General features: G+C 58.8%; 1 protein-coding gene across 3 annotated transcripts; it reads right to left on the bottom strand.

The window, feature by feature from the left end:
- Positions 1–2,862: 2,862 nt before the first annotated feature.
- Positions 2,863–18,656, bottom strand: PDLIM7 (PDZ and LIM domain 7). 3 transcript variants are annotated; one of them, XM_046667319.1, is made up of 13 exons: positions 18,552–18,656; positions 17,503–17,609; positions 13,625–13,776; positions 13,516–13,546; positions 12,944–13,062; positions 12,158–12,294; positions 11,960–11,996; positions 10,930–10,991; positions 10,542–10,779; positions 9,345–9,525; positions 3,576–3,696; positions 3,361–3,476; positions 2,863–3,202 (listed from the first exon to the last, which is right to left on the bottom strand). In XM_046667319.1, exons 2-13 carry the CDS (start codon positions 17,596–17,598, stop codon positions 3,116–3,118), a joined length of 1,377 nt encoding a protein of 458 aa, XP_046523275.1. In that variant the 5' UTR covers positions 17,599–17,609; positions 18,552–18,656; the 3' UTR covers positions 2,863–3,115. The 3 variants fall into 3 exon arrangements, with proteins under 3 accessions (XP_046523275.1, XP_046523277.1, XP_046523276.1); XM_046667321.1 differs by lacking the exon at positions 12,944–13,062 and adding an exon at positions 12,554–12,570; XM_046667320.1 differs by lacking the exon at positions 18,552–18,656 and having other exon boundaries at positions 12,944–13,186.
- Positions 18,657–20,461: the final 1,805 nt, after the last annotated feature.

Raw genomic sequence — 20,461 nt, 5'->3', positions numbered from 1 at the left:
CCCAACCGAGGGGGGCTCTGCCTCCTCGGTTGGGGAGATTGCACTCTCCAAGGGCGCTAATGGCCTCCCCTGCCTGGCACAAGGACGTTTCCCAGTCCCCACGGCCTCCACCCACACAGCCTAGCGCCCCAGCTTTGGAACACTGTGATCCCTGCAGCTCTGTGGTGGGGGGCAGCTGGGGGGTGCAATGGGGAGCACCTCAGCCTTTGATCCTCAGAGCAGCAGACCTGGGCCATTCTGGCTGGTTGGCTCTGGACAGGTCACTTTCCCTCTCTGAGCCTCAGTTCCCTCATCTGAAGCGTGCCTTTAATGACCTCTCTTAAGCGTGTTTGGATGATTAAATCACATAAAAGCGATTGCTGTGTGGTTCCTGGCAGAGAGGGGCTGTTCAGAGCAGACACCCCGTGCTTGTTTTTACTTCCATCTAGGCTAGCTCCTCTTTTCTGAGATTCAGTCCCCAGCTCTCTGCTCTTAACCCTTATATCCCCCTACAACTTCTCGTTCTTCTTCCCTTGGCACATGCCTCCCCGCTTCCTCTCTCCATCCATCTTGGCTGCTCAGCTAACCTTGGCTGCTAGTTGTCAGTCTTCCTCTTGCCCACCATAGCCAAGCCTCTTAAAGGAGCTGTCTACACTCTTATCTACACTCTCTCATTCCACATCCTCACCACCCGCCCTCTTATTCCTCTAACCCTGGCAGCCGCCACAGCTCCCTGCTAAACTGATCTGGCAAATGTCACCTTGTTGCGAAATGCCATGGGGACTCCTCAGCCTTATCTGCCTGGTTGACACTGTTGGCAACTTCTGGAAACACTCCTGCCCCGGCGGCCTCCCTGTCCCCCGAGCTCTCCCGAGGTCGTCCTCTGCCTCTTGCGGCTCCTCCCGCTTTCTCTGCCCAGGGCTGCTTCCCGGTTTCTCATCTCTTCTCTATGCTTGGGGCCCAGTTGTCCTCACACTGGATTTGGCCCACGTTTATTGTTTTTCTTAATAGGATTTAAAAAAATCTAACTTAGTTGCCAACATTCAAAAACCAGATTTCACATAAAAGTCTGAATCTCTGGACACTGTCAGTAAACTGGTAGATCTGGCCACAGCCGGCATTCCCACACGGCGGCCCTTGTTTGAGGCCAAGGGTGGGCGGCTGCCCCCAGATCGCTCCCAACAGCACTCACCATCCAGCCCTGTGCTCTTGCTCACTTGTATCCATGGAAACCAAGGATGGACTGAGAGGGCTTCCCGGTTCAAGAGAAGTGGGAGAGAGCACACTTCTCTGTGGAAGTGAAAGATACTGTGTTTACCATGCTAGGGATGTCTAGGTTGAAATATAACCACATCCCTCCTGCTTTACTCCTGAGTGGCCTGCCTGTGCCCTGCTCCCCACCTCTCTCAGCATCAGTGACAAGCATCCATGATGACTGTGCCGGACCTGTCCCAAACTCATTCTTGAATTGAATCCAAGGTGAATCCAGACTTGAATCTTCAGCTGCTCTGAGTTGGTCTCCTAAATGTCCCAGAGGCACCTCCTTCAGTCAACAACAAACATTCATTAGGCATCCACTGTGGGCCAGGGACTGTTCTAGGCTCTGGCAAGACATCATGAAAATAACACAGGAAGTCCTGTACTCATGCTCCAGGGCTCCTCAAGAGAACACAACAGACCCTTCTCTTCTCTTAAAGGGAGTGGGCCCCAGGACCTGCTGAGAATGCCAACAACTTTAGATGTGCTGAGAGTCCTCATGCCAGGGAGCCCCAAAGGACAGGTGACAATGGGCACACTGAGTCGTCCAGGCCTAGTCTGGGCCCTCTCCTCGGTCCCTCTCCAGTCCAGGCTTGGGATAGGAGGGATGACAGTCCCCACTAGGGTGGTGGAGGGCAGCAGTGGGAAGCAAGGGGCCCTGGGGAAAGATGAGGCCACCACCAGAGGCTGCAGACGTTGAGGTCCCAGGCAGAAGTGAGCTTCCCAGAGGGACACTCACTGGTGAACAGTGCTCAGTGCCAGCCAGGCCCGGGACAGTGCACCCAGCTTCAGCCTGGCTTCTAGCCTGGCTCATGGCTCAGCGACCTTGGTCAGGTCTCCTAACCTTTCATCCATGAATGAGTCTAACTGCAGACACCTCACGGGGCTGCAGGGAAATCATGTGAGATGATGTAAGGAACAGCTGGTCCATTCCAGACCCCTGGCAAAGTTTCCTTCCTTCCTCTCCCCACCTCTCATCCCCCAGGCCCTCACTCTAGGCTTCCTGGGACCTGTCACTGGGTCCCATCTCTGCCATGTCAGCTCCTGCTCCTCCCTTCCCCTGGCTGCTGCCCCTCTTCCTACTCTCCGTCCTTCTGTCCACCCTGCTCGTGGCTCTTGGCTCTCAGAGGTCTTTCCACAACACAGATCTGAACTGGTTGCTTCACTATTTTAAACTCTTCTGTGCCCTGACCCCCCACCCCCACCTTGCCCTCAGGAGGTAGTCCCGGCTCCTTGGCCTGGCACTTGTGGCCTCCCAGGACCCGGGGGCTGCCCTTTCCAGCTGCCCCTTCTGCTGCTGCAGCGGACAGATGGCAGCCGGCACATCTGGGCCTTCACTCTGGCCGTCACTGCTTTCCATGTCCAAGCTCATCAGGTGCACACCCACTTCCTCTGACCTCCAAGCCAGGCCACTCCCACTCCACCTTCTGTGACCTCCTCATTTGCAGTGCCTGGGCCTAGCACATCGCATCCCCTTTACCTCCTCCTGATGACCAGGAGCCCTCCATGTCCCCATCACAAGGACCACCAGGATGGTCAGCCCTGGGAAAACCATCTCAGTCTCCACTCTGCTATGTGCCTCAAGTCCCACCTTCCCTAATGCGTAGCGGGAAGCACACGCGGGACAGCTGGATACAGGTTTATTGTGGCACTGGGCGTGAACAGGGGCTGGTGTGGCCAGCACCGGTGTGTGAGGGTGGTGGAGGAAGTGGGGGGTAGATGAAGGGGGTGGGGCAGGGCCCAGGGAACCCCAGGCTCGGGCCAGGAGTCAGGGTTGGGGCAACCTTTGTCTGCCCTCCTCAGAAATCTTGGGGTGATGACTCCAGAACCAGTGACTTCTCTGGCTGGGCTGGGCAAGGCAGCAGTGGATGGGCAGGGCTCACACGTGGGAGAAGGCATGGCTCTTGCAAAGGGGCTTGTCCTTCTTGGAGTAGAAAGTCTTTCCTTCCAGGTTGATCTGACATATCTGGGGACAGCCAAGGTCCAGTCACATGGGGTGACAGATGGTGGCAGGGGAGGTCCCTTCCCAACCTCTCATGAATCCCAGAGGCGGGGGTGGGAGGGAGGCTGGTGAAGAACACAGGGCACTGGGGGTGGGACCCGAGTCTGGGGCGGCACACTCACTGCACACACGAAGCACGTGTCGTGCCAGCTGAAGCCCAGTGCCTCCAGGAAGCGGTCCCCGGCGTCAATCTTGAAGTCACAGCCACGGCATTTTGTGCCAAACATCTTTTCATAGTCTGGAGGCCAACACAAAGAGGAAGGGGGTGCCGTTCTTGCCTGCCCCACACCCCGCCCCCCTCCCTGGGCCTCGCTGCCTCGCCTGGCCCACCAGGTACCTCGCTCGCAGTAGGGTGCCCCTTCCTCCATGTAGAAGGCCCGGTTACGAATGGGCGTCTTGCAGGCTGCGCAGGTGAAGCAATGCACGTGCCAGGTCATCTTCAGGGCATGCATGATCTCCTGGGAGGAGGCGACAGTCACCAGGGGGCTCAGCCCCCTCCACTCCAGAGCCCAGGACACAAGAAGGCTGGCCTTGGGCTCTCTTCCTTCCCAGAGTAAAGGTTACATCTTTACCCCCACCCTCCCGCTCTCTATCTCCACCCCTGCGGTCTCCCCATGGAAATCCATGCCTCTCAGACTTGCTACATCCATAGCCAAGCTCCCAATCTCTGGCCCCCAAACCTGCTCCTCCCACAGCCATCTCCACCTCAGTTGATGGCAACTCCATCCTTCCATCTACACAGGCCAAGTTCCCCCCTTTCTCTCAGGCCCCACATCAGATCCTCCAGGAAATCCTGTTGGGTCTACTTCCAAGATGCAGCCAGATTCCAACCACTTTTCTCAGCCTCCATGATGCAGGATGTGACCCTCGGGCAGCTCTGGCCCGGGTGACTGCACAAAACTGGCCTCCAAGCTCCTCCTTCTGGCCCTACAGACAGATGTCAACCTGAGCCAGTCCACATCCCCCTCTGCTCGAATTCCTGCTTGCTCCACATTTCTCTGAGCAAAAGCCACAGCCCTATGAAGGGCCCAGGGGCAGCGGTCTGGCCTTTGTCCCTTTGCTCTCCCCAGATGGCCTCTCACCCACGGCTGATGCGCCAGGCACAGCAGTCTTGGAGCGCCACATCAGCCACCCCCTCTGCCTGGACTGCTCTGCCCATTTCTGCAAGGCTCAGCCCTCACCACCTTCAGGTTTCTGCTCAAATGTCACCTTTTCCATGAGGTCCACTGTGATGACACCAGTTCATACTCCAACCTGCCTTCCCGACACCATGCTCCCAATACCTTTATCTCCGTGTTTTCCTTTTCTCCATAACTCTTCTCTTACTAACATGCTACCAGGTAATTTACCTATTGTGTCCACTGCTTATCATCTGCCTCTTCCCCCTTCTTCCTGCTCAAAGGTAAGCTCCAGGAGAGCAGGAACCATCAACTGTTCTATTAACTGCTAAGTCCCAACAGGGCCTGGCCCCATGTGTGCCTATCAATGAGTGGTTTTTGAATTACTCTGGGCAGAGCTCAGCTCTCCCTGGTGTTGGGCTGTCAATCGCCAGAACCCTCAGGCCAAGCAGGGCCAGCAGCATTTAGATCTGGAGCAGGAAGTATAGGGCCTCAAGGGGGTCAGATCTGGGGGTTCAGCCAGACCTTGTTTCTTAGCTGGGTGAGGTTGCCAACAGCTTTACCTTCTCCTGACACTTGGTTCCTTCTCCTGTGAAACAGGAACCTAACCCCAGCCTTCCAGGGTTGCTGTGAGGATGGCCCCGCATTTGAAGCCAGGGGTCCCAGACCCAGTGCCTGCCAGGGCCAGGTGGCTACACCATACGGCAGGGTGGGTACCGTGTCACGGCGAAGCACCTGTTCTGCCTGTAGGGGTGGTGCTGACCAGTTCATTTAGGAATGCCTGGAACACTCAGGTGGAAATCTCCGTGGTAAAGTGAAATCTCCTGATTTTTAAATATTAGCTAATTTAAAAACGAAACTGTGGACCAAGCAAGACATGTGTGAGCAGCATGTAGCTCTCAGACGCCCACCTGTGCCTTCTACAACATCGATGTCACATCTGACGTACACCTCACAACCACCCTGACAAGGAAGTTACTGACACCCCGACTTTAGTGAGGCCCGGAGAGAGCAACTTGCCCCAGATCACACAGCCAATAGATGGCAGAAATGGATTTCGTGCCCAAGCCTGGCTGCCTCCAAAGCTGGCTCTTCCCACTGCCCGGTGTTGCCTCTTTTCAAGGAGCAAAGGATCCAGGGGAAGCAATGTGGCCGTGAGCTGGCAGGACAGGGGAATGGGCGCAGAAGCTTGAGGAGCCCAGAGTGGGGCCCAGGCAGTGTGTGGGCAGGCAGTCAGGTTTCTGCTGGTATTCAGAAGAACCTGTCAGCTGTCACTATTTTATCCCCTAAAGTTTCCTAAATCTGTCTGCCTCTCCATCCCCACTGCCCTGACCAGGTCCCAGCAGCCTCGGTTCCCCTTCTCTAGCTGTCTCCCCACTGCCCCAGAGGACGCTGGCTGAGGCACATTTGACCTCATCAGCTCCCAGCTCCCCGCTGTCCACCTCTTCTGTCTCATCTCACACCCATCCTGGGTGTCGCCTTGGGACATAAGCTATTCCCTCTGCTTGCAGCACCCTCCCCAGATCCTTCTCCAAGTGAATTCCTACTCATGTTTTAAGTTCAGCTTAGAGACCACTTCATCCACTCCTTCCAGCATTTACTGACCACTTCCTATATGTGGGGCTCAGTATAAAGCGTGAGCAAAACAGCCCTGGTCCCAGCCCATGGAGTTCACATCTGGGGAAGGGATGGGACAAAAGGACTAGGGGGTAGTGGGCAAATTGTGTGCGGGGGGCGGTCTGGTCTGGTGGGGAGAATGGGTATCAGGGAGGGTGTTCCTGAAGAAGTGATATTTGGGTCCCAGATGAGAAGGAACAAGGTAAAGAGGGTGCTAAAGAGTGTTCCTGGCAGACAGGATAGCCTGTGCAAAGGCCCTGCAGTGAGGGAAACAGCACATTGGCAAAATGGAGCACTGGAGTGAGGGTGCTGCTGGTGAGTGGTGAGCCTTCACAGCATAGGGTCCCAGATAGTCCCCAGACCAGGGCAGGTCCACTCTAATGTGTCCCCCTAGCTCTCAGATCTTCCCTCCAACTTGACTGAAACAATCTGATCGTGTGCTCTGTCTCTCTCTCCCTGCTCCATGCTGAGCTTCGAAGACAGGCACAGTCCCGAGCGCTGGGAAGAGGCAGGGCATGAAGCCCATGGCAGGTTGGGGAGGTCAACTTCCTGCCCCTTGGAGGGGGAGGTGGGGGCTCCCTAGGTTCTGTCAGGCCCTGGAGTCCCTACAAGATGGGGAGCTGAGGGCCCCTGGGCTGCTCTGTGGAGCCACTGGCCTGGGTCGGGGCAGGAGCAAGGTTTGCCACCCAAGGCTCACTCCAGCACCCAGGAGCCAGCCAGGCCCTGGGAGCCTCAGCTCTCCAACTGCGGCCTGAGTGACAGCCCTGCCCACCCGGGACTGGGGCGGGGCTGGCCCAGAGTGCAGTGGGATGAAGGCAGAGCAGTCAGCGAACAACAGGCCTTGATCTATGGGAAGCAAATCCAGATGCCCAGCTCAAGAAGGGTTCTGGGATCCAGCCCATTCTGCCAGAACAGTCCAATGGGGTGTTGCCTAGGCTGGTAGGGAAATGACTATGATCTTGGGCAAAATTCCCTCATCTGTAAGATAGAAATAATCAAACTGACTTCGTAGTACGATTGTGAAGCTGGATGTCTACACACAGCAAGTACCCCACAAGGAGAACTGTCATTATAACAACAAAGACTGTGTTAATATCCATTCTCCTCTTCCTGTCTACTGATAGAATCCCCATTTTTTGCTGGGTACATGGCTGCCCCAAATAGACTATATTCACCAGCCTCCCTTGCAGTTCAGTGTGGTCATGTGACTGAGTTCTGGCCAATGAATGGAAGCAGAAGGGTCGGGAGGCAGCATCTTCTAAAGATGGGTGCCACAGGCCCTCCATCCATCCTTCCCCTTCTGACTCCTGCTGGCTGCAATGTGGAAATTTCGGCTGAGTCAAGAGCTATCTTGGATGATGAATGAAAGGGGGCCCATAGTGAGAATGGCTGAGCAAGAAGATACAGGAGCCTGGATCTGCCTACCAGTCCTGGATGCCCCCCTCTGGACTTTCCTGGATGAGAAATATGCCGCCATTATTTTGAGTTTTCTATCATTCGAGGTCAAGTTAATCCTCACTAATATGAACATGACCAGAGCTCTCTGGCCACATCTGGTAGCTCCAACTGTGGATCCAGAAATAAGGAGAAGCAGAAGTGGCAGGAAGAGCCCAAGCTGGGAGGCAACAGTGCCTGGAGCCGCTCGCGCTGGCCCTTAGGTGCTGCAGCCTCTTAGGTGCTACAGCCTTGGGCAGTTTCTGCCCCTCTCTGGGCGTGTTTCCATACGTGTGCAACGGGAACCCCCTCAGCTTGTCACCCTGCCTGTCCCACCCCCCTTTTCTCTTGCTCTGCCCTTAGCCCCTGACACCCTCTGCGACCCCCTCCCCAGGGTGAGCTCCTGGGGGCAGGACCCACGTCTGTTTCTTCACGAAGTGTCCCCAGCATGGGGCACACTGCTTGGAACACTACCCACAGCTAAAAAAGAGACAAATGGAGGAAGGCAGACAGCCAGTCACTGTTCGCTCATGACACGCACCTACCCAAGTCGCAAGCCTGGCTCTGGCTGGCACCTAGGTTGGTCTGCAGGAAACCTGGCCGGGCTATGCTGAAGGTTTAGCTTCAGCAGGAAGAAGAGGATTCTGAATCACAAGTTTTTGAGTCTGAATTTCTGGTTTTGCCACTCAGTAGTCCTGTGCCCTTCGAGCACACTGAGTTATCTGTTAAGAGTCTCAGTTTGCTCATGTGTTAGGGGCAGAAAACACTGTGGACTGGCCTTTCAACAGCCTGTCACAGCACCCTTCTCTCTTGCCTTAATCTCTTATGGAGGATGTAAGTTAAAATACAGGGTTTGCCAGCTTGCCCTGCGGCCCAAGTGTTCATAGGAGAACAATTCCACCACTGAGATAAAGATACAAGTTTCTACTTTTTCTTCCAGAGTCAAAGTCAAAACCTTGTTAAAGGAATGCCATTGGCCCCTTCTCTCTCCTTTCTGCCTACAACAAGAATATAAAGGCTGGGGCTTGAGCAGCCATCTGGTGACCACAATAGATAAGCTTGGGGACAAAGGTCCACATGCTAAGGATTTCAGAGCCCCAAAGCAGGAAAAACCTAAAGGCATCGTTGAGCTGCTGTTCCAAGCCCTGGAATTCTCAGGAGTGAAGTCAATAACCCCTTCTGATTTACAGCTCTGTAATGGGATTTTCTGTTATTACAGCTGAATGCGATCCCACTGGCATAGCAGCTATCTCTTGTTTTGGCCTGACCAGCACTTCTCTTCTTCAGGTAAGGTCATCCTGGTTTTATTTCAGGGAACCAATCCTCCCTCACTCTCAGTCTGTGGTTCATGCGGGGGGCAACCCGACCCTTGCTCCAGGGATGGGTGTCACCCAGGCCTGGCCAATACGAGTCAAAGGGCTTGGTTCAGAGATTGGCATGTGACACAAGCCAGGCCAATGAGCATCAGCACAGGGACTCTCGATGATGCATGGACTGGCCCAGAGGTGCTCTCGTTCACTTTGTAGAGCTAAGTGGGGGAGATGAACCCTGGAGCTGCTATGGCACCATCATTGCCACCTTCTAGGGAAAAGCATGCTGGGAATGAAGCCAATACAGATGAAAACTCAGGCAAAGTGGCAGAAAAGGAGTCCCGACCACCCTGGAACCAGCATTCAGCTGGGCCTGAAGTTAGTGCCCCTTGGGCTTGCCAGTTATTTGAGCCAATATATTTCTCTTTGGCTTGAGCCCTTTTGAGCAGGATTTCGGTCATTTGTTAAGAGGATCCGGGCTAACATAAAGCAAGGTCAACACAGCAGCCCATTTATGAGGCCGCTAAGGACCCAAAGGGGTCATGCAGGGGAGCCCCCAGGCCTGGGAGTTGCTCAACAGCACTCCCCACTGCTGACAGGGTCGCCCCCCACCCCCGGCCCACTCACGCCTGTGATCTTCTTCTTGCACTTGGCACAGCTGGGCGCATAGCGCACGTCGTAGCAGGGCGGGCAGAAGATGGCACCCTTTTCCTCAAAGAAGCCGCCCTCTTCCAGGACCTTCCCACACTGGCTGCACACAAACTCCTCGGGGTGGTATGTGTGGCCCAGCGCCACCAGGTAGCGGCCCCTGAGCGGGAGGCGAGGGCAGTGAGAGGGTGTGTCTGCAACTGAGGTGGGGGCTCCTGGCCAGAGCCCAGGTGGCTTTACTGAACACCTATTCTGAAGCCTCAAAAGGGAAGTTCATTCTCCCCACTTTCCAGATACGGGAGAAAACAGGCTTGGGAGGTGACTTGCCCAAGGTCACACAGCAAGAGTGACGCTGCGGCACTGCTTTGATGACAGGAGAAGAGGGAGGGGGCGGTGCTGGAACAGGGAGAACAGCTACACGGGGCGGGGGGGGGGGGGGCGGCTGCCCTGCTGACTTGGGTCCAATGAGCCAAACCAGAGGAACCGGTGCCCTGAGGGGCAGGAGGCCAGGGTGCCCAGGAGTCCTGGAGACCAGTGGGCACCTGAGCTGCCCCTGGTGCCCATCTTGTGCTTCTGGCCTAGGGCGGGGGCCACAGGTCCCAGATAAACAGGGGTTTCTGAAGGAGGGCTGCTTTGCAGAGCCTAAGAGCTGACAGGAGTCGAGGGCAGGGCAGGGCTGGGGCTGAGAGCTAGGAAGACTCTGAATCTGGCACGCTGACTCTGGAGCGGTGTGACCCTGCTGGGCCCCAGAGAGCAGTGTAGAGAGGGAGGGGCCTCTGGCTACTGTCTGCTCTGAGAGCAGAGGCTCAGCAGAGAGAGAGACAGCAAGCAGGAGGGAGAGAGGCGGTGGGGCTGGGGGCAGTCCCTTCCCTGCCCAGGGGGCAGTGAGTCCAGAGGTGCAGCATGGACATGCCACTGGCACTTCCTCCATCTGACCAGGACAAATGCTGATAGCAGCTGATGTTGGGCAGGGGGCGGTACGTAATGCAGGATTCAGAGTCTGAGGACCCAGGCCAGGTCTCTACCCCAACTCCAACTGGGAACTGAATGTTTATCTTCCTGTTGTGGCAGCTGAGATGAGTGGGGAGACAGACAGGGGAGCAGAGGTCGGAAAGATGCCAGGGTTGGGCTCCAGGACAGGAAAGGCCAGGGTAGGAATGGAACAGGGCCACCCACCGGATGACCTTGTGGCACTGGTGGCACACAGGAGTCTTGCCATTGTTGCCACTGCCCCCTCCTGTGCCCCCTCCAGCAGCTGCCTGCACGATGGAGGTGCGGTTCTGCAGAGGCGTGGGGGTGGCTGGCTGGCTGTGCCGGGTCAGCACCGTGCTCGTCTTGTCCGGGGCATAGCGCTCGGCAAATGCAGGGTCCACAGCCCAGGGTGGGCGGCTGGTGGGGCTGGGGGTGGTAGGGCCTGCCAGGGCCAAGGAAAGTGGCTCCAGGGGGATGCTCAGGAACCCCAAAGGACAGGGGTTAGAGCCCAAGGCAACCTGGAGGGGCCCGCCACCCCCACACCCCTGGAGGCTACCCACCCTTCCCCAGGCCCAAGCCCACTCTCTCTCACCAGGCCAGGGTTCCTGGGGTGTAGCTGAGGCTGGGGTTGGGGCTTCTGTCCTGGGCACCTGGCTGCAAGATCTGGCATTCAAGGCCCTGCACAGCTGAGGTTCCTGGCATGGCCCCACCCCCCAATCTTGGTCCTGCTGGCCCCATGGGAGATGCCTGGGTGTATGAGAGCTACGGGGCTGGATTCCAGGTCCACTGGGGTAGGAATGGGTAGGGCAGCTTCTCCTAGCCAGGTTCCAGCCAGCTAGTCTGTTGTACAGGGCTGGGAAGTAGAGCAGGGCTCTCGCTTCTCGGGCAGCTCTTGGGGCTCCCCTCATCCCAGAAATCTGGCTCTGATGGTAGGGCCCCCTTTGCTGGGTACTCCCTCCCACTAAGACCCAGACTAGCAGGGCCCAAACTGGGTCTGAACCACCTAACACCCCCACACCCAAAACGCACACCAAGCCCACAAAGATAGAAAACAGAGGCAGAGAAAGCAAGGCTGAGAATGTTTATTTCCATGCCCAAGCCAGCACAGACCCGGCAGACAGCAGTACCACAGGGCAAAGAGGGAAGGCAGTGGCAGACGGAGCCGGGCCCTGTGCCAGGTGGGCGGCCAGGGCCAGGCCAGCAGGAGGCTTAGTCCAGGGGCAGGAAAGGGGTGGGTGAAGGAGGCAGAAGCTGGAGGCATCAAGGGGGGTGCCCTGGGCAGGAGGAACAGAAAGAGAGAGGCAGAGAGGGCAGCCGGCCGGTGAGGGCTGGGCTACGACTGCACGTTGAGCACGTGGGCAGAGCGCTGGTGGTGCCAGTCCCGGAGGCGGGTGTAGCGTGGGCTCTGCAGCTCCAGGACATACTTTTCCCTGAGGGGCAGAGAGAGAAAGAGGGAGTGGAAGGAAGGAGAGACGGAAGGGAGGAAGAACAGGAGGAAGGAAGGAAGAAAAGAAGGAAGGAGAATGGTCTTCCCTGGCTGGGGATCCCCAGGAGCAGACACAGGGTGGGGGCTGGCCTGGGAGAGGCAGGGGTCACAAACAGACTGGCGCCCGTCCTTTTACCTTGATTTCTTCAGGTGCTCCTCATCCGGGTCTTGCACTGAGAGGGGAGAGGCAGGCATTGATGAAGAGAAGACAGAGGGTCACCCGAGCCCTGAACCCTGGCAGAGGGTCACAGGGCAGCGGAGTGGGCTCTGGCTGAGCCCAGACCCAGGCTGGGGACCAGGAGGAGAGTCCGCCCTGCCCTGGGCTGACACTTACTGAACTCGGTGCCCGTGAGGTGGGCGAGGATGCGGAAGGAACGGGACTGGCCTGTCCCGGGACGCGGCCGCCAGTCCTCTGTGTCCTCCATCAGCCGCTGCTTGCTGGCATCTGGGACCAGCGGTCGGAGCGGCTGTCTGTGGGGAGGGTGTGGCTCAGAACCTCATGCTGAGGGTGGGCAGTGGGGGCAGCCCCTCCCTGGATTTGGTACACGTGGGCTATGGTGATGGGAGAGTGGGAAGGGCAAGGCCAGGGCCCTGTGTGGGGCAGGGGGCAGGTAAGTGAGAGGGGAAGAGGGCAGTCAGGGTGAGAGGAAGGCAGCCAGGGTGGGGAGGGGCCACCGCCCAGAGTGCCAAAAGGAAGGAAGAGAGGGACAGGCAGAGGGGTCTCACTGACTTGTCAGGGGTCTGCACCTGTGAAGGAAATAGACAGATGGACAGATAAAGGGACAGACAAGGGAAGAAGAAAGACGGCAAGGGGTCAAAGTAGCCAGGGGCAAGCCTGCACTGAGTGTCTGCGGCTCAGTCGGCCCGACCCCACACCCCAACCCCGGGGCCGCCGGCGGGGGGTGCTGCCTCGTTCAGAGCCCCAGGGAGGGCGGGGCCTGGAGGGCCTGGCCAGGAGCCACACCCTTGGAGGGGCCCTGTGCCTGCAGCCCCCGCCCCAGCCGCCAGGGGTTGCTGCCACACGGTTCCGGCCGGGCTGGGGTGCAGCGCAGACGGAGCAGCAGCGGGCGTGAGGCCGCAGACACATGGTGTGGGCGGTGGGCGGGCAGGACCGACGTACCCATTCTGTTGCGGGGCGCCGTCAGCCAGCAGGGGCGCCCCAAAGGGCCGGGCCGTCTTGTTGAGGGAGGCGCTGGGTGCAAAGGTGTACCGCGGGGGGTCCGCGGCGGGGGCCAGGGCCTGGGCAGAGACAGAGCCACAGAGCCGGGCAGGGAGGGCAGGGGCCTGGGCGGGAGTGGGGCGCCCCCCTGGCGCCGAGAGGACAGTGGCGCTCCAGCCCCGCCCCCACACATCTGGCCAGGGGCTACAGGGGAGGAGGCAACTTGAGTTTCAAGGGGCCCATCTGGGAGCGATGATCTCAGCCCACGCAGGCCGGAGGGCAGATGAGCACTGCTTGCAGTACAGGCCGGCGGGAGGTAGCGTGCAGACAGACAGGCAGACATGCGTGGTACCCGGACCGTGCGGCAGCCCCCGGCCCAACTCCCAGTTCCCCAGACTCTCCCCAGCTCCGGCCTCCGCCCTCTACTCGCGGCGAAGGACAGGGGTACTGAGCCTGCACTGGGGAGGGCAGGTTAGCCCGGGCGTCCAATCCCACCCCGCCCACCGCCCAGATGTCCCAGGCCCGAGGTCTACCTTCTGCGGTTTGCTCTGAGCCGGCTGGGCCCTGGAGGAGAAGGGGAAGTGGTGATGGCGAGCCAGGCCCGAGGGCCCCCACCCACTGGGCAGGCCAGCGCCCGCATACCTGCTGAGACCCAGGCTGAGGCGCTCCCCGCAGGCACGGATCTTGTTCTGGGCTTCAATGTGCGTGAGGCCCCCGGCATTCTCACCGTCGATGCTCAGCACCCAGTCACCCACCGCCACGCCAGCCTGCGCAGCTTTGCCTCCAGGAGTGAGCTGTGGAGAGATGGAGGGTCAGGGAGGCCCAAGACTCTGCAAGCCAAACTGAGGCCAACAGTAGTCAACCCTGTAAGCTGCCCCACTTCCAGAACCCAGGGACTGCTTCATTCAACATGTTTCTAGGCAGCTGCTGGATACTAAAACAATCTGGGAAGGGTGGGGCTCACCTGAGCTTCACAGTTGCCCTGCTTATTTATTTATTCACCTCCACGACGCTCCCCACAATCCAGAAACTGCTATGACATCAACAAGCAGCCACCCTCAAGCTAAACCCCAAGCTTTTCAACTCCAACCACAGCCTTTTCAGACTCCTGCTGGCCTCCTGCCAGGCTATGCCACCCCTCAGACATGCCCTCTGGCTTGTGCACCCGCTAAGTTCCTCCCAGACACTACTGGGTGCTCTCAGGGACCTCTTACACTCCCAGCACCCTGCCCTGGGGGCATCTGCAACGATCTGCCAGGACCCTTTAAGAGCCAGGAATAGGCCCCATCATCTCCAGGATCCCAGTGAACAGTGCCTGAAGGAGAACCAAGGTGTCAGCTGGGGCTTCAGTGGCTATAAATGAGTGTCACCTCCAAGCCTCCAATTGCCTTATTACTCTCTCCTCCAATCCTTCCGGCTCTGAGTTGGGAATCCCTGGTTCCTATGGTCCATGAGGGGCAACAGTAGGCTGGAAGGAGTGGGTACTCCAGCATGACCTGAGACCATCAAGGATGATTTCTGGGAGGCAGTGGGCCTTGGTGAAAGGAGAGTAGGTTGTGCTGTCTAGCGGGTGAAGGGACCAGGACTTGGCCTTGACGTTAGGACTGGCCAATAGCAGTTTGAAGGCCTGCGGTGGAGTATCTCCCAGGCCTCCAGTAGAGGTGACCCTGACAAACCCCACTGGACCCTCCCAGCCCTCTAGCCCAGTGGCAGCAACGTAGGCAGGGGCAGTGCCACTCTTCATGGGTCTCAGCCCACAGGGCTGCTCGGCCATCCAGCAAGGGGCCTGGCATTGAGCAGGCTTCTGTGGGGAACTGCTGGAAGGCAGATTTGCACCTCATAGGGTGGAGGGGGGCTGGAGGATATAGGCTGCCTGTGACCCCTGGAAGGCTCCTCAGTGGGCCAATGCACAGATGGAGCTGAGGCAGGGAGCGGGGAAGCAAGCGGTTCCAGAGAGAGGGCAGAGGGCCCAGACGCAGAGACTGACAGCACTGGGGCAAGAAAGGAGAGCTGGGTTTGACAGCTCTATTTCATGCTTGGGAGGTTGGAGGGATCAGACAGCTGGTGGCTCCTTTTCCACCTGCTAGATAGTAAGAATAGCAGCTTACAGTTATTGAGCACCTAGCACTGCCACACACCGACACTGAATCTTCCAACAACCCTGTGGAGTAGGGGCTGAGATTATACCCATTTTATACCTGGGGAAACAGAGAGGTTAAGGAGCTTGCCTCAAGATGCCTACCTAGCAAGAGGCAGGGCCAGGTTTGACCCTGACCCTAAGGTTCCGCTACACTAGGCCACCTCTGCTGAGTGTTGGGGCCCAACTCAGAGATCAGCCCACCTGGAAAGACCCCCTGAGCCCCTGGCTGAGTTTGGGGCCTGAATCCCCTATCTTATCTCCAGTTCAATCCAACGACCAGCTTGTAACACGTATGGGGAAGTGACGCCCCTGAGGGGAAATGACTTACTCAAGGTGAGTCAGTAGAAGGGAAACCTGGTCCAGCCACTCCCTCCCATACAGGCCCCTGGGAGGTGTGTGCTGAGCTTGATGTGAGGGTCTTGGTGGGGGCCAGGAGCAGCTGGCTCCCTGAAAACGGGGTGGGGAGTTGGGGACTACTTCCTTTCCTGAGTGAGGAGGACAGGAAGCACATGAGGGATGGGAGAGTGGTCAGAGAGGTGGAGAAAGAAGCAGGAGAGAACTGACGAGGTGGGGGGTAGAGGGGTGGCTGGAGAGAGAAGCAGGGAGGCCCTAAGTACCAAGGAGGGGAAGAGCCAAGGGGCTGGACACTGCATGGGGTGGGGGTGAGTCAGCCTGAGGGCTCCACGGAGCAGCCCAACCCCCAAGTCCCAGACGTTACCTCATCTCCCAGGCCTGGGCCCACAGCCAGTCCCAGCCCCTCCCTCCTCCCTCTAAGCTGGGGTCAGGGGAGAGAGAAGGGGCCGGCTCAGCGCAGAAAAGACCACCCCACCAGCCCACCCCCCAGGGCCTAGGTCCAACTCCAGGGCTGGGCTCAGCTCACCGCCCCACCCACATGCTAGGGCTGCTGAGAAGGGAGCCCAGGCCCAGGGTTCCCCCAACAGGCCACATGTGAAAGTCCATCGCCCAGGCTACTACATTGCCCATCCTCACCAAGGAAGAAACAGTCTCAGAGGCCAGCCAAGGCCTGCAGCTCCCCAGTCACACTGGCCAGCACTTTCCAGGGAGGGGGATAGAGGACAGGTTTTCTGGGCTGGCACGGTGTCAGCACTGTACAGGGTTGGGTGTGTGCGTTGCAGGGGCACCACTGTTCTTAGCTACCCTGCCGGCAGGACAATTTCCAGGGGAACCCCATGGAAAGGTCCCTGGGAAGAAGAGTGACCGCCTGCCTGCCCTGGTTACCAAACCTAACTCCCACAGACAGACTCCGCCTTGGGGCCCCTCTCAGGCTGGGCAGAGCCTGGACAACCTTCTGACCCCCTCCAGGCTGTGCCTGCCCTGGGCTTCCTGCCAACAGCCGCCTGCCCACCAGGCACCCGGGTGGGCCTCTCTGCACAGGCGGATGTGGGGACAGGAAGTCCCCGCCCCATACTGACCCCTAGGCCACAGTCAGAGACACCAGCCCTCACCCTCTCTGGGCAGGTAGTTTGTTGTCTATGTCCCACAACTGACCCTACAGCTACTGCCATGGCCTGGTGGTCATCAGCTGAGGGGCCCACAAGTGGGGTTCAGGGGTCCAGGCCCAGGACAGCCTTTCTCGGCTCTGCAGACTCCAGCCACCAGATGGCCATCCCAGCATGGGGCTGCATTCTTGGGCTTATAAGGCAATCCCCCTGCCACAGGGAGGAGCCAGCCCCTAGCTCCACCCCCGCCAGGGCAGGCTCTTAGGAGTCAGAGCCCTAGAGACCTGCCCCACACCTCTGTTTGGGGTCAAAGGCCACTGTATTCTGAATGGGACCAGTGGGGGATGGAGGTCCTCACAGAGGCTGGAAAGAGACCCTCATGACTCTTGTAACTACAAAAACTGCAGGCCACTCCCGTGCCTGAATTCCAATCCCTGCTTTGCCATGGAGTTACTGGAGGAAGCCCTCCACCTCTCTGAGCCCTGAGTTCCCTCATCTGGAAAAACAGGATGACAGCTGCTATTCCCTGGGTGGCAATGAGGATGAAGTGAGATTCTGCAATCAGAGTGTCCTGCCAGCAGGCTAGTTCCAAGCATTGCTCCCTCAAGGGCCTAGACATTTCCTGGAGATCTCAGGCTCCCCTCCTGCAGAATGGACATACGGCTGGAGCCTCAGGGGTGGCCCTGGGAGTTTCGTGGAATGGCATCAGGTACAGTGCAGTGCTTGGGAAATATTAGGATTCCTTCCCCAGTATCCACCTAGTTGGGAGTCCTTGTGGCAGATGCCCAGCACATCTTGGACCTGGTCACCTCCTGGACTACTGGCCCTGGCTCACTCCTGCTCAGACTCCTCCCATCACCCACTGGAAACCTGAGCACCCAAAGACTCCTGGGGGAGCCCCTCCCCCAACCTAGGCTCACCCGGGAGATGGAGAGGGGCACGTTGAAGTCCTTGCCCCCCTGCAGCCGGAAGCCCCAAGGTGCTGGCCCATCCAGCACCACCTTGAAGGAATCCATGGTGTCCACTCCTGAGAGGAGACAGAAGGTGAGTAGCTGGCATAGTGAGTGTGCAGGCAGGCCCAGCTCTGGACACCCGCCTTGGACTAGTGCCAGGCAGGCACGGGGAGACGCTGAGCACACCTGGGGCATGGCCAGGCGCGCACCTTGTCAGGTTTGGCTGGGCTGCTGGCTGGCAGACCTCACTTTGGAAAGACAGGGGCAACCCTCCTGCCGGAGGGAATGGAACGGTAAGGGGAGCCTGAACTCAGTCTTGAGGTTCTTTGCATCCAGGGTGGGCCGCAGGGCTAATTTGGCACGGTCTCCCCCCGAAGCCAGCCTTGAGCCTCGGAACGGCGGCGGGGTGAGTCAGGGGCCGGCGTTCCTCTCCCCCGCCCCCAGGTCCCGGCAGGCAGGCCGCGGCTGGAGCCTGCTCGGACTATATAAGGCGTGTAAGCTGACACTGTGCAGAGAGCCAGCGGAGGCAGAACACGGGGGCTCGGGGCGCGAGGGGGGAGGGGTGGGGAGGGAGGCGGCCGGAGCGGGTCCTAGCCATTTCAGGACCGGGCGAGGCTGCTGGGAACAAGGGCGGGACCCCTGAGCGCTGGGGGCTCAGACTCTGCGGAGACCGGTCGGGGATGGGACCCCAAAGCGTGGCCAGGAAGGGGATTGATCCTGGAGCCTATGGGGGTGGTGCCTCCCACAAAGGCCTGCTGCCGTTCCGACGTGACTCAGTTTCCCTCTGGTTCCCCGCCGGAGCCCTATGCATTGGCCGAGTCCCGGGCTCAGGAAGCGGCGCAGGCGCCAATCGGTCCCACCGCAGCCTGCTTCGCCGCAGGAAGGCGGGGGCGGCGGCCCGGGCCCGAGGGAGGAAGCGCAGCGCTGGCCACAACCCCTAACGCCCTCTGTGGTCCCCAGCAGGCCTCTGCCCCTCCCCTGGCCTAGCCCGAGACGCCCCGCGCTGTCGCCCGTACCTGCTCGGCCCCGCCGGGGCGCTGCTCGGCGGCGACCTCCCAGGAGCCGCGTTGGGATCGGCTGCTAGTGTTCTGACCCCGCCCCCACGGCCGCTGTCCGCTTTGAGCCCGCGGGAGGGGGCGGGGCCCAAGGCCACGCCCCGTCAGGCCACGCCCCCCGATCCCCACCCCATCCTCCCTCCCCGCCCAATCACGAAGTCCCGTCTCGCTTTGAGCTGGAAGGCACAGCCCGCCCGGGTCCCCTTGGTGGGCCAGGGCCTGGGCGGGGCCTGGGCTGCCGGCCGCTGTGTCTAGGAGCCCAGCCAGCCGCGGGCCCGGCGCCTTGCGCCTCCCGCTGGCCGAGTGAAACGAAGGCAGCCTTCGAAATCAAACAGGTCTGGGCATTAGTCGTCTCTGAACCTTAGTTTCGTCCCCGGAAAAATGGGACAGTAATACTCGCCTTGCGGGGCCGCCGCGAGGATTGGCATTGTTTGGCGTGAGGTGCAGCCATCGGCGGCTCCAGAATTTCTAAATCTGAGGAACTTGGTGGGAGGGGACACATCGAGGTGGGGTTAGTTGAGGTGGGGACAGGTTTGCAGAACACTCTACTGAAGGCAGAAAATAATGGCAGGAGCGGACAGAGGTGGAGGGGGCCCTTGGCTCGGTCTGCACTGTGGGCCCTGGCCTCCATCCCACTCCCTGACCCCAGGCAGTCAGCATCCCGCTGCCCTGCGACCCCAGCTCAGGGTCGACCTCACACTGCCGAGATGGGCTGTGTCTTGGTACCCGACTCCGGAGCGAGCAGCGCCTCTAGCGGAGGCGTAACAGGGGAACTCTAGGAGGGGGTGTCAGAGTCCCCGCTTGGCCCCCAATGCTCAGCCCCAGCGGCTAGCTCAGGCGGCGGGGAGAAGTTGAACAGGGACGGGAGTGTGTGGGTGAGTGAATTGGCGTCCACCCCTCAGCTCCTTCTAGGGCGTGGCCGCGGCTGTTCTCCCTGCTCCGCCGTCATCTCGCTTCCCCCTCTCCGGCATCATTCCCCTCGCTACACAAACCGCTGTAAGAGTTCTCGTCTTTAAAGGCATCCTCTCTTGACTCCACCTCCGCCTCCAGCTAGTCCTCTTTTATTCCAATCCCCTGGAGAGTGAAAGTCCTGGGAGGAGTGTCTATCAGCCTGTCTCCACTCGCTTTCCTCTTGTTCTTTCTTGAACCCACTCCAGTCAGGCTCTTGTCCCCACCAGTCCTCTGAATTAATTCCCTCTTCTCAAGCTCTTCGATGACCTTCAGGTTATCAAGTCAATGGTGGCTTCTCAGTTGTCCTCTTACCGGTCCAAGTGCACTCCCTCTTCCCCTGGCTTCGTGCCTCCTCTTGTCCCACTGGCTGCTCCTTCACCGCCTCAGTAAATGCCACCGTCATTCATCCACCTGGTCCAGTAAAAACTATGAAGTTATCCTTCCTTCCTCTTCTCTGTCATACCCAAGATTCTGCAATTTCCACCCTCAGAATATGTTTCACATCTGGTCACTGCTGCCACCGCTGTCCCTGCCACTCATCTTATGCCTGGACATCTTAACAGTCTCCTAGCAGATCTCTCTGCTCCACACTTGCTCACTCCAGAGTCTTCTCCATGCAGTAGCCAAAGTGATATTTTTAAAGCAGAAATCATACCACATCACCCTCAGCTTTCAGCATTCCAGTGGGCTCACATTGTACTTAAAATAAAACTAAAGTCCTTAAGACGTACATGACACTAACAAACTGACTCCATCTCCCACCACTCTCCTCCTTGCTCACTGCACTCCAGCCAGACTGACCTCCTCACTGATCCTCCAACATGTCAAGCATACTCCTGCCTCAGGACCTTCACACTTGCAGCTCCTTCTGCTCAAAACACTTTCCCCCAGATATCTAAGCAACAGGCTCTCTCATTTTG

This window comes from Equus quagga, chromosome 7, assembly GCF_021613505.1.
Source record: "Equus quagga isolate Etosha38 chromosome 7, UCLA_HA_Equagga_1.0, whole genome shotgun sequence".
Classification (NCBI taxonomy): Eukaryota; Metazoa; Chordata; class Mammalia; order Perissodactyla; family Equidae; genus Equus; species Equus quagga.
The sequence above is the reverse complement of the archived record's forward strand: the minus strand, read 5'-3'. Positions and strand labels throughout refer to the sequence as shown.

Coding starts and splice junctions, on each gene's coding strand:
- PDLIM7 (XM_046667319.1), bottom strand. CDS start 17,598: ATGGATTCCTTCAAGGTGGTGCTGGATGGGCCAGCACCTTGGGGCTTC. Junction 9,526..10,541: donor CAGTGCCACAAGGTCATCCG/GTGGGTGGCCCT, acceptor CCTCCCGCTCAG/GGGCCGCTACCTGGTGGCGC. Junction 3,203..3,360: donor ACACGTGCTTCGTGTGTGCA/GTGAGTGTGCCG, acceptor GGCTGTCCCCAG/ATATGTCAGATCAACCTGGA.